The 13,080-nt window shown below is 39.6% G+C and overlaps 1 protein-coding gene across 1 annotated transcript in view; it reads right to left on the bottom strand.

Moving 5' to 3' along the window:
- Positions 1-13,080, bottom strand: part of TMEM135 (transmembrane protein 135) — a 364,456-nt gene that overhangs the window by 322,849 nt on the left and 28,527 nt on the right. Inside the window, exon 2 of the mRNA XM_074956363.1 lies at positions 2,217-2,344. Within this exon, the coding sequence (XP_074812464.1) occupies positions 2,217-2,344 (128 nt within the window). The remainder of the gene's footprint in view (positions 1-2,216; positions 2,345-13,080) is intronic.

Here is a 13,080-nt window from a genome sequence, read left to right as displayed (position 1 = left end):
GTATATATTTGAAATTCTGCTTCCCTGAAGATATCTTCTTCCGGGGTCTCACTTTTGGTTCCTCCACGCCCTAGTGTGAGGAAGGTAGAATTCTCAAGGGCAGCAGACAGATGTCTGAGCACAAGCTAAACACCTTACTGACTGTTACCCAGGATGCTTTGTGCTTAACTCAATCCTTGGAACCTTCCACTCAATTCCAAAAGAGCAGAAAGTGAAATATCCTCAGAGAAAGTCAGCCATTAAAACTAAAAATGACTGGAAAAAAAACTAGCAGCTCAGAAAAGAATTTAAAAATAGAGATGTAAAATACAATGCCACCTCAAACAGATTCTGTTCCAACCTCATAGGGAGGTAAGTGGGTGATTTATAATCCTGCAAGGTGAAAACTTCAGAGAAGCAGAATTACAAGGGAAGCAAGTCTCAGCCTTAATTATCTCCACAATTACTTGCAATACACATTGACTTAGGACTATTGAGTAACGGTCACCTAGAGTCACTTTTCAGAGCAAAGCCACACTTTAAAGAGAGTTTTACTTGCATCCCTAAAAAGCTTGACAACATCCTTTGTCATGAAAAGAAAAGGAGAACTAGTGGCATCTTAGAAACTAACGAATTTATTTGAGCATAAGCTTTCATGAGCTACAGCTCACTTCATCGGATGCATCTCTAAGGTGCCACTAGTACTCCTTTTCTTTTTGCAAATATAAACTAAGACGGCTGCTACTCTGAACTTTGTCATGAAGTGGCACAAGGTTTGAAAGTCAGGTTCTTTCGAGTTTACACATCTACACAGATGAGTTATGGTTTGTCTATATAGAGGAAACTGACCAGCATAACTACTTTGGTATAATATAGCTATTCTGGAGTAACTCCCCCATATGGACACTATTTCAGAATAAAAAGTGATTTTATTCCAGAATTACTCCATTTTGTGAGCAGAGTAGCTATTCCAGAATAAAGATACTTTTATTTCAGAACAGAGTCTCCACATGGGGAGCTATTAAAGCATACCTATTCCAGTCAATTTCCTTGTGCAGAAAAGGATACGAGTCCACAGTGTGCCCTTGTTGCCAAGAAGCCAATGGCATTTTGGGGTGTATAAGTAGGGGCACTGCCAGCAGATCGAAGGGCGTAATCATTCCCCTCTATTCGACATTGGTGAGGCCTCATCTGGAGTACTGTGTCCAGTTTTGGGCTCCACACTACAAGAAGGATGTGGAAAAATTGGAAAGAGTCCAGCGGAGGGCAACAAAAATGATTAGGGGACAAACACATGACTTATGAGGAGAGGCTGAAGGAACTGGGATTGTTTAGTCTGCGGAAGAGAAGAATGAGGGGGGGATTTGATAGCTGCTTTCAACTACCTGAAAGGGGGTTCCAAAGAGGATGGATCTAGACTGTTCTCAGTGGTAGCAGATGACAGAACGAGGAGTAATGGTCTCAAGTTGCAGTGGGGGAGATTAAGATTGGATACGAGGAAAAACTTTTTCACTAGGAGGGTGGTGAAGCACTGGAATGCGTTACCTAGGGAGGTGGTGGAATCTCCTTCCTTACAAGTTTTTAAGGTCAGGCTTGACAAAGCCCTGGTTGGGATGATTTAGTTGGGGATTGGTCCTGCTTTGAGCAGGGGGTTGGACTAGATGACCTCCTGAGGTCCCTTCCAACCCTGATATTCTAGGATTCTATGAAAAGCCCATTGTCACAGTTCAAGAAGGAAGAACAATGACTGAAAGACAGAACAATCACATTCACCCAGCCAACCAATGAGAAAGCACGAGCAGCTGTATTGGAGCTCTGCTCCCCTTCCTTTATGACCAGAGTTAAGGTAATAAAGAGAAAGTTACCAAAAAAAATTTATTTATTATAATGATATTTACGTCTCCTTCAGGAAGGTAGAAATTAAAGGTCAATATCAATCAGCTATTACACTTAGTGCACGTATAGATATTGAAGAAGTACAAAAGGATGGAAAAAATTAATTCACAAAGTGGCATACTGACAAAAACAGTGGGAAAAATATACACTGAATTAGTAAAGACAGAAAACAAGATGGGAGAACCTTTCATTAGGTCATCTTCTTATTCTAATAAAGGTGCGGCTGTTTTTCAAAGAAGTCACAATAGGAAGCATATAGGAATAATTCTACAAAAAAAAGGAAAAACTGAAGATACTATATAGCAAGTCATTCTCAAATATTTAGCATAGTATATACCAACCTTAAAATGCAAAAGAAAGCAATATACAAGCTCCCATTCGCAGTCAGAAAAGAAGTTGACTGCAAAATCTCAGGTAGCAGTTTGTGCAGATAATAGTCAAGCTTTCGTTTCCTGAGAACTGCCGCAATCTGGAGGGAGAAAAAAAAGATGCACACTTTAATTCAACTAGTTTTTTTACACTGTAAAGAAAAAGAGGACTATTGCACAGGGAGACACATTCATGTAAACAATAAATCAAAGCCTCTTAATTTACTGAGATACTTTTATGAAGAATACCATGAAAGATTTCCTCTGAAATTGTGCAAGAAATGCAGAGGCCATTATGACCATAAGAAGAATTTTACTACCTTGCTGACCTTGCTGAGTCGGAGAAGGCTAGCTGTTTTAAGCTGATGATAAATTTTCACAATACTTTGTGTTCCGAGGTATGGAAATGAATACAGGTTAAAACATCCCTAAGAAGTCCAAGCATACGCCTTATGCAGCCCCCCATAAAATAGTGAAATATTTCTGTAAATTTTAACTTCAAGGAACCTAACAATTTTTTTTACCTTGACGGGCAAGTCTTCCTCAAAAAAATTCACTATGAGGTCAGAGATCAGAAAGAGAGTGCTTAGAATAGCCATATCATTTATACAAAGCGTCTCTTATGAGTAGGTCCTCTCTTGCAAAAAAAATCACACAATAAGTGTCAGCCAACAGAAAACAGACTAGATATAGACAATAAATATGCCTAGAGGTCAATTTAATTTCTGCTTGTATGTTTTATAAGAAGGGTGAGATTACTTGCAAGAAATGCATATAGCTTTTTAGATTCAGTCTATCAACAAAGACTTACAGGTAGGAAAAAGCTCACATAATTGTTCTGAATTTCCATGAAGTTAGTATAGTGGTGAAGGACAAAGATATATTCACTTAGCACTTTCTATTCAGATTTCCACTATTATCTTTCATTCTTTTCTTTATTTTTCTTCCCTCTCATCCAAGTGGACTAGGGCACCAAGTTTCCTAGTTCAAATCAGCAAGTGACCCAGGCCCCACGCTGCAGAAGGCAAAAAACCCCAGGGTCTCTGCCAGTCTGACCCAGTGGAAATTCCTTCCCAACCCCAATTATGACAATCAGTGAGACCCTGTGTGTGTCAGCAACACCCACCAACCAAAAACCTGATAAAGAATTCACTGTAGTCACTCAGAGCCCTCCCCCATCTAGTGTTCCATCTCAGACAACTGGAGATACAGTAGAACTTCAGCGTTACAAACTGACCAGTCAACCACACACCTCATTTGGATCTGTAAGTATGCACTCAGGCAGCAGCAGAGACCAAAAAAAAAAAAAAGGTAAATACAGTACGGTGTTAAATGTAAACTACTAAAAAAATAAAGGGAAAGTTAAAAAAAAAAAAGATTTGACAAGGTAAGGAAACTCTTTCTGTGCTTGTTTCATTTAAATTAAGGTGTTTAAAAGCAGCATTTTTCTTCTGCATAGTAAAATTTCAAAGTTGTATTAAGTTAATGTTCAGTTGTAAACTTTTGAAAAAACAGTATCGACATTCTGTCAATGTTTTTTCAAGAATTACGAACCACCTCCATTCCCGAGGTGTTCGTAACACTGAGGTGCGACTATACTTACTACTAACAGTCTCAGATGGACCACATACCATTGTAGGCAACCTCATCATACCATCCCTTCCATAAACTTATCAAGCTCAGCCTTGAACCCGGTTAGATTTTTTGTCCACACTATTCCCCTTGGGAGGCTGTTCCAGAACTTCATTCCTCTCTGATAGTTAGAAAACTTTGCCTAATTTCAAGCCTAAATTTTTTTATGGACAATTTATATCCATTTGCTTTTGTGTCAAGATTGGCCCTCAACTTAAATAACACCTTTCCTTCCCTGTCGTGTATTCCTCTGAGGTATTTATAGGGAGCAATCATATCTCCCCTCAGCCTTTGTTTGGTTAACGAAGGCTAAGCAAGCCAAGCTCCTTAAGGCTCCTGTCTTAAAGTAAATTCTCCATTCCTTTGATCATACTAGTAGTCCTTGTCTCCACCTGTCACAGTTTGAATTCATCTTTCTTCAACATGGGAGACCAGAACTGTATATAGTATTCTAGATGAGTGCACCAGTGCCTTGTATAATGGTAATGATACTTCCCTATCTCTACTGGAAATACCTCACATGATGCATCCTAAGAGTGCATTAACCTTTTCCATGGCCGCATCACATTGGCGGGTCATAGTCATCCTGTAATTGACCAGTACACCCAGGTGTTTTTCCTTCTCTGTCTCTTCTAATTGATGTGTCTCCAGCTCATAGCAAAAAAATGTATTGTTAGTCCTGAAATGCATGACTTTGCACTACTAAATTTCATCCCATTTCTATTACTCCATTTGTCATAGTCATTAAAATCTTCTTTATGATATTTAAGTCCTCCTTCGTACTGGTTACATCTCCTAACTTTGTGTCATCTGCAAATTTTATCAGCACACTCCACCTTTTTGTGCCAAGGTCATTAATGAAAATGTTAAATAAGATTGGTCCCCAGACCAATCCCTGAGGAACTCCACCAGTAACCTCCCCACCACCTGATAGTTCACTTTTCAGTATGACCCATTGTAGTCTCCCCTTTAACCAACAAAACTAAATTAACTAGGGCCCCATACTACTCTCAGCACCCATTCAGAGTCAATGGGGGACCCTCTGGATTACAGGAGACTGGGCAAGTGAGCCAGCTGGATTCCACTTTATTCTCCCTCTCCATCTCCCAAATTCTGTAGGGGAAAGCATCACTAAAATCGATACTGCCAGAAGAGAAGGAGGAAAACCCCTTTCAGGGAGATCTGGAGGCGGCTGCAGGTAAGGGCAGCTCCCGACACACAGCTATTGCAGGAACTATGTTGTCTGAAGGGCAGCAGGAGACAATAGAGTAAAATGGAGAGAGTACTTCCCTATCTCACAGGAGTGCTGGGAGGATAAAATCCATTAATAATTCTGAGCTACTTAGATATTACGGTGATGAGGGCAATATATGTATTAGATAGGAGAGGTTGAAGAGTCAGCATAGATATGGAGTCTTGCCTGCTGGAAGGAGAAGAGAGTTCAGTGTATTGTGGGCAGCATTGAGAAGAACTGCAGAGCCTGTTAGAGCTGAGTTTCTTAGCTGTCAGCTAGTTTGTTAACAATTGCCGGCAGAGAAAGGGGTGGCTGACATTTGCTGACCTTATCATTTAAATTTTAAATCCTTTGCAGTGCACAAAGCTCCACAGAGCAGGAAAATTTAAATTGTGAGGGCAGCAGAATCCCAGGCTTCTCCCTCATTCTCCTGAGGTCTGGGTTTTCTTCATCAGTTTCCAGGAAAGCCTCCTAGATATCTTGGAACTCTGTCAGATTAAGTTATAAATGCTATCTTTTTCTCTGTGGATTGATACTAATCCTTCATTTTGGGCATGAGTGGATTTTGCCAACAGTGATTAAATAAATCCTTAATATGTAACTGTAAACATGTCAGATCTGGATATCCTTTTCCCACAGGAAACAGATCTGTTGCCTAAGGTGGTGTCATTTCTTATTTGATCCTTTTTTTTTTTTTTTTGTAAATGTACCTTAATTTCGGCATTGCAAATAAATGGATATTTAAATTGGGTGTTGAATGGTTTGTTTGCCAAAATTAATAATTAACATTGTTTTCTGATCAAGCAGATCTAACTTGAAGAGGCTGGAAACTATCTCTGCATATTTGTAGACTCAAGCTAAACAGTTCTCTTCTACAGGGCTCTGCTATGAAATACTGTCTTAGTATGAGAGAATATTCTTTATATCCAGCTTCTGAAAATTCTGTTCTATGTGGCTTCTTACACAGCCCTCATCAACATAGTTTCTGAGTGAATTCCAGTCGTGCATAAGGTGGTGATAACACAGTTTCTACATCTAGTGTGTTAGGTCTCTTCTCACACACCTGAAATATAGGGGGGAGAAGGTCTAAGTGTCCAGCAGCTTTCTGTACTGTATAATATTTTCAAAATTTTTATTCAATAAGAAAACATTTAAACTATTAACTTCAATTATTCATTAAAAAAAACTTGCTAACCATGCATTGCTCCTTAAGGACTACTAGCAAACTAAGTTTGAAGTTTTTAAAAAGTCTGAGACATCAAATAAAAACAAGAGGTTATTAATGGAAACTTTTTTGCCATCTTAATTATAGATTTCACAGTATTATATCTCAAACCTGAAAAATTAAACATACAGTCCATTATATCAGAACACCAACACTTTGTAGAAAAGTATTGCTGCCACTCTTCTTTCAAAAATGCTCAGACTTAATATTTTTAAAAATATCTCCAGTCTTGCAGACTTGTTATAAAAATGTACTACTCCAGGACCTAAAATCTATTCATTCACCCTTTATTATGGGGAACAAGAGTAATTCAAACACTAATAGTATTTTACTCACCCTTCAAAATAGAACTATTTGCTCTGCACAAGCAGATTTTTGCAAGATAGGCGAGCTCAATCAATACACTTTGATAGGAAATAAACACAATAACTAGAAAATGTTTTCAACACAAACTATGCATTCGCATTTAAAGGCATGGGGCCAGAATTTTAACGGTAGTTAGGCACCTAAAGATGCAGACAGGTGCCTAGTGGGGTTTGCAACAGTGCCTGAGCTAGGCACCTTTGCAAATCTGGCCCATAGTCACTACATTCAGTTATTGTTTCTACAGCAATTGTTGTTCATCCCTTCCCTTTGCACACCTGCAGTACGTAGGCTGTTACGTTTAATATAGGTAGAAAATGTAGCCAAATTATTGTTTCCAAGCCAACCACAACTTTGAATTTCCTAGACGTTTAGCATTTACATTTGCAATTAAAATTTACACTGTTTAACTGAATTTCCCTGCAATTTAAAACTGTGTTCCAAATTCAGCAGGTTATTGAAAATTCATACTGTGGCAGCACCCTTACGCATCAAGGCATCAGGTCAGGGCCCCATTGTGCGACGCACTAGACAAATATCTAGCAAACAATATGAGATTCATATATTCAACATTTTAGATATGTGCATCTAGTAGATGCAATATTCTTTTTAACTGAGTAGTCACAATTAGTCTCACTATACAATAAATGCCCTCATTAGTTCATTTGTAAAGTTTTGTTTCAGTGTATGGATATTCAGATATATGCATGGTTGCACATATGTTTCAAAACCCTATAATCTATTTTTCAACCAATTGTGTCTCAAACCTTAGCAAGTCATATGCTAACTCATAGTACTCCGTATAACATAAGTACATAGATTTCAAATGAATAAATTGATATTTTAGTTATCCAAGAGAAAATAGCTCTAAAAAAAGGTGAAGAAATAAAACAGATTTTTTTTTTATCTATGGCCATGTAACTCATAAAAAAGCCATAATGAAATGTATTAAACATTTATGAAAAATCATTTACGCTGAATGGGCATCGAATAGAAGTGGCTGCTCATTAGCCACAGCAGCCCTATAATAAGTAGCTACCCAAAAAATGAACCATCAATTCAATCTAAAACTTAGAAAGTTACTACAGCAATGCAAAGTTCACTTCTTTCCTCAAGTGCAAACGCACAGAGATGACTGTGTCTCCTGAAGGTTTCTTAAAAATCATAAGTCATGATCATAGGCAATGGGTTTTACCAGCCAGGACACAAACATGTTAAGCCCTATCAGCATTAAGAAACTGATATTTTTACCTCTTCACAAGCAGGGCTTTGGAGCGGAGCCCGCAGAGCAGCTCCAGAGCAGTGGAGCTGCAGGTTTTTGCCTGGAGCTGGAGCGGAGCCGGAGCACAGCTCCAAAGCCCTGTTAACAAGGCAGCATGGTTCCAATATGCAGCCTTGGGCACTAAAAAGTTAATCCTTCAAAAACAGAAAAATCGATCCCCACCAAACATTGATGCCTGGTTCAGTGACACAGCTGACCTCACAGCTAAAAACTGGCATTCCACACAAGACGCATGCCTGAAAAATTCAAAGCAATCTGGGCTGACTTTCTAGAGGTCTATGATTAACGTAGACGCTAAAGATACATATGTCGCTTCCTCTCTTCTCCCTTTAACCTAACCTTGTTTATTTACTTTGTGTATTACGATGAATCTGATATTTTGGTGTATGGGTTGTATTTGGAAAATTCAATTAAAAAATTATAAATATAAAAAAGGAAACAGACATTTTAACTTCAGGTGTCAAACATGGCTCTTCCTATGAACAAAAATGAAAATGCATCTCCCAATCACAGACAGGCTCAACCGAGTTCAGCATTCATTTAAGAAAGTATGGTCCAACCACAGTTCTAATCACTGGCCAACCACGCTTTCTTACAACAGTTGCTGAACGTGGGTTGCTCTATCTACACCAACTGGACAACAGTGTTAAACACTGGGAGAAGAAAACTTAATTTGCACCCACTGGAAACAGCTGATTTTTAACGGTAAAATTAGCCTTAATTACTTAGCTATATGCATCACAAGCATTAAGAATATAAGAATGGCTATAGTAGGTCAGACCAAAGGTCCATCTAGCCCAGTATCCTGTCTTCTGACAGTGGCCAATGCTAGGTGCCCCAGAGAGAATGAACAGAACAGGTAATAATCAACGATCCATCCCCTGTTGCCCATTCCCAGATTCCAGCAAACAGAGGCTAGGGACACCATCCCTGCCCATCCTGACTAATAACTATTGATGGACCTATGAATTTATCTAGTTCTTTTTTGAACCATGTTATAGTCTTGGCCTTCATAACATCCTCTGGCAAGGAGTTCCACAGGTTCTCTGTGTGTTGTGTGAAAAAAATACTTCCTTTTATTTGTTTTAAATCTGCTGCCTATTAATTTCACTTGGTGGCCCCTAGTTCTTGTATTATGAGGAGTAAATAAAAATAACAGTTCCTTATTTACTTTCTCCACACCAGTCATGATTTTATAGACCTCTATTATATCCCCCCGATAGTCGCCTCTTTTCCAAGATGAAAAGTCCCAGTCTTATTAAGCTCTCCCCATATGGCAGCTGTTCCATACCCCTAATCATTTTTATTGCCCTTTTCTGAACCTTTTCCAATTCCAATATATCTTTTTTGAGATGGGGCACCAAATCTGCAAGCAGTATTCAAGTTGTGGGCATATCATGGATTTATATAAAGGCAATATGATATTTTGTCTTATTATCTATCCCTTTCTTAATGATTACCAACATTCTGTACACTTTTTTGACTGCCACTGCACACTGAGTGGATGTTTTCAGAGAACTTTCCACAACGACTCCAAGATCTCTTTCTTGAGTGGTAATAGCTAATTTAGACCCCATCATTTTATATGTATTGTTGGGATTATGCTTTCCACTGTACATTACTTTGCATTTATCAACATTGAATTTCATCTGCCATTTTGTTGCTCAGTCACCCAGTTTTGAGAGATCCTTTTGTAGCTCTTCACTGTCTGCCTGGGACTTAACTATCTTGAGTAGTTTTGTATTACTACATTGTGCAAACCCAGCTAATTTCTGATGCATATGACAATTGTTCAGTTTCAGAAAAATTCAACCCATGGCCAACTGGAGCATAAGAGATGAAGAGGTAAAGAACCTCAGATATTTCCTGTCCTTTATTTGATTCTTCAACTGGGACTGTTCCTTCATCCCTCTCCTTTCAAATTTCTTCACAAAACTTTGCAAAAACTGAAAAAGTTTTGTGAAGTAGGCCAGATTGACTTGAATGTTTTTATGTTACTGATGCATGTAAGTATGTCAGTACCACTCAGGCAAGACTTAACACTGACGGCACTGAAGGCCTCATGGTGTGCAGGAATCTGTATCAACAATTCATATATCCTCAGCATGTGCAAATTATTTGCCCAAAAATAAGTCATTCACAGGTCATGACAGCTTGATGATAATGTTAGAGGCCTTTTCAGCAATCTATGATCTATATTCCTACTTGTCTCAAATCATGGGAAGACCACCACATGATATTATGGATTTGGCCAGAGAAGAACAAGAGACTTATGAAACACTTGGCAAGAATCAAGTGACACAGTAATTCCTCTGAGAGCCTCACTGACTTTCAGTGGATGCAATTTCCATCTCAGGGTCTAAACTGAGCTCCTGGGAGGACTCTTGAATAGAGTGTCCTTGAGCTCAGTGAGATTTCTTGGCTCATTCATCTGCAAAATAGTCACAGATTTCCTCATTAAAATCACATCTTCTGAGTTATAAATTACCAGTAACAACATTTTCACCTTCTCCCACCCCTCCCCTCCTATACAGGTCAACAAATCTTCATGCTGGTGAATTTTGTAAGTGTACATGCTGCCTCCTTTTAAATTAGTGAATGAAGATCTTTTCCATTATTGGCTAAAAGGCTACAATAAAAGACTGTCAAATTGAAAGCTAGTCAATTTCACATTATGATTTAGAAGCTTCAGGTATCACAGCTACCCAAAATCCTCTTGCCAATTATTACAAGGATATTGACATTTTCCTTTTTTTTTAAATAAAAAAAAAAGCTCCACCCTTTGTTAATGCACAAAAACATCCACACAGATGAGAATAAATTAAGTGAACTATACAAGGAACAGGAATACTGAGTACTATTAAAAATAACAAAAGAAAGTGAAAAGCTGAGGAAATTTTCCTTCTCTAGTCAAAAGTGTATCTTGTAACACTTATAGATAACATTTTCAGACTGAATTGTGATTTTCAAGTTGATGTGGTCCTTTTTAGAAAGTTGACTGCAGATATGTAAGAATAAAAGTAATTCCATTAGACAATTTAATAACCCATAAAAATAAAATTATAACAATTATGAATAAGTTATTGTACTAACAAAGAGTTTATAACCACTGTGAAAGTAGAATGAATTATATTGAAATTATAATTCATTAAAGAAATGCTGCTTGAAGAGTTTGTTGAAATATAGTTGTCAGAAAGAGAAACATTAAGGAGTGAGAGACAATGGGTCCTCAAACTAATTAACTTAGAGCTCCTACTGAGCTAGGAGATTGGTAAACATTAGTATGCAAATAAGATATGTATGTATATTTGTCAGTTTCTGCTTCCTTTTGCCTCCTATGTTAAATTGGCTTTGGCTTATGTGTATAAATAAGTTAGCTTGAGCTTTTGCAGGAGGCTCACATATATCTGGATGCATTGGCAAAGCGTTTTGCTAATAAACAGAGTGGTCTGACAAATTCAGTGAGTCTTGAATCTGACTTTGACAATTTGGAGGTCCCACCGAGACGGCAACCGTCTTCACTGGGGCCGTGTGACTCCTGACCATTCTTAGGAGGGCCGTGGCAAGCCGGCACCTGGGCATTTGGCCCGAGCGGTCCTCCACCAGAACGGAAGGGTGCATGACCACAGTGAAGTCTTCGCCATCGAACCTGTTGGTTCCCACTCTGTTCTGGTAGGGATCCCGGGATCTGACATCAGGAATCTGGTCAGGTAATTATTTCTGTGTTTTGTCCGGACTGAGGACTGTCTTGTCTCTGTGTCTATTCGTCCTCCCTGTGGTGTGTTTGAGTCTGGGCGCCGTCTCCGTCCGGGGATCAGCTAGCCAAAGAGTTCCTGTCCCCACGGTCTGAGTGAGTGAAATCTGCACAATCGCAGCCACACCGCGCCTTGGGTAAAACCCTTGGTGTGAAAGCAAGGGCAATTGAGGCAGTAGCCTGTGGGCTCCTTTTGTGTGTTGCACCGGGCATCGCTCTGCTGAACCCGACTTTCCTTCTTGGGTGATTGGTGTGTAAAGTCCTCCTGTATGGGTAACCAGACGTCTTAAGTCGGGACAGTTCCCTAAAGGAACACCGGCTCATTTTATGTATTTTAGGAAGGGTCCGGACTCCTGTAAATTTCTGGTAAAATGGTCTAGGCTAACTCAGGAGAATCCCAAAATTCAGTGGCCACTGTTAGGATCTTGGGACAAAAAGCGAGTAGACATCCTAAAAGACAAACTCGGCCAACCTAAAACTAAATTGGCAAAAGGAGAGGTTGATTGTTTCATGCAGTAGTGGGAAGAGGCAAATCATAGGTGGACAGAATCAAAACTTGCCTCTCTCAAGGATTCAAATGATAAGTTAAAAGCTTTATTAGAAGCCTCCTCTCCCACTGCCAGACCGAGCGCTTCCCTTTATCCCGTTCTCCGAGAAGATCAAGATTGATCCCATCCCCCTTCATACTCCCATCTCATTGTCGGAAAGGACGAAGAAAACCCCTTGTTAAATTCTGGGGATGACGATGAGGAAGATGCATTAATTGGCCTGGCATCCTTGCATCGGATCAATAGGCAGTCACAACAACTCCCAGGGGTCTCCAGTTCAGACCAGTCCGGATCGTCCAATACCGCCCAGGCCCATTCCTCCGGTACCACTCAGACCCGTAAAGAAAAAAACCCCATTCCCCTGAAACCCTCCAGTCTGCCTGACTCCTCTGTTTTTCCCCATACATACGAAGATAGCCTGGACACTGATTGGGCCCAACGCTTACGCTTACGCTAAATCTATCCAGGCTCCCCTCCAAATCCTGCATACTGGGGGCCAACAAGAGGGTCCCACTTGGAGCTATAAACCCTGGACTCGTACAGAGCTCCTTTCAATTGTAAAAGGCTTTCCAAAGCCCCTGGAAAATCCTACCACATTTGTAGAGGAATTTTTGTTAGTGTGCAACACCTATGAACCCTCTGAGGCAGACCTCCTGCAGCTGTGCAAGCTACTTGTAACCCCTAGCGAGCATGAAAAATGGCTCACAGCAGCCAACTGGCCCATCAGTGAGCACCATTCAACTTTACCAAACACCGGTCCTGACACTGAATACCGGAAAAAGTGTAAAGACCGAGCTAA

Source organism: Natator depressus, chromosome 1 (genome assembly GCF_965152275.1).
Source record: "Natator depressus isolate rNatDep1 chromosome 1, rNatDep2.hap1, whole genome shotgun sequence".
Lineage (NCBI taxonomy): Eukaryota > Metazoa > Chordata > Testudines > Cheloniidae > Natator > Natator depressus.
This window is presented reverse-complemented; position numbering and strand designations above follow the sequence as displayed.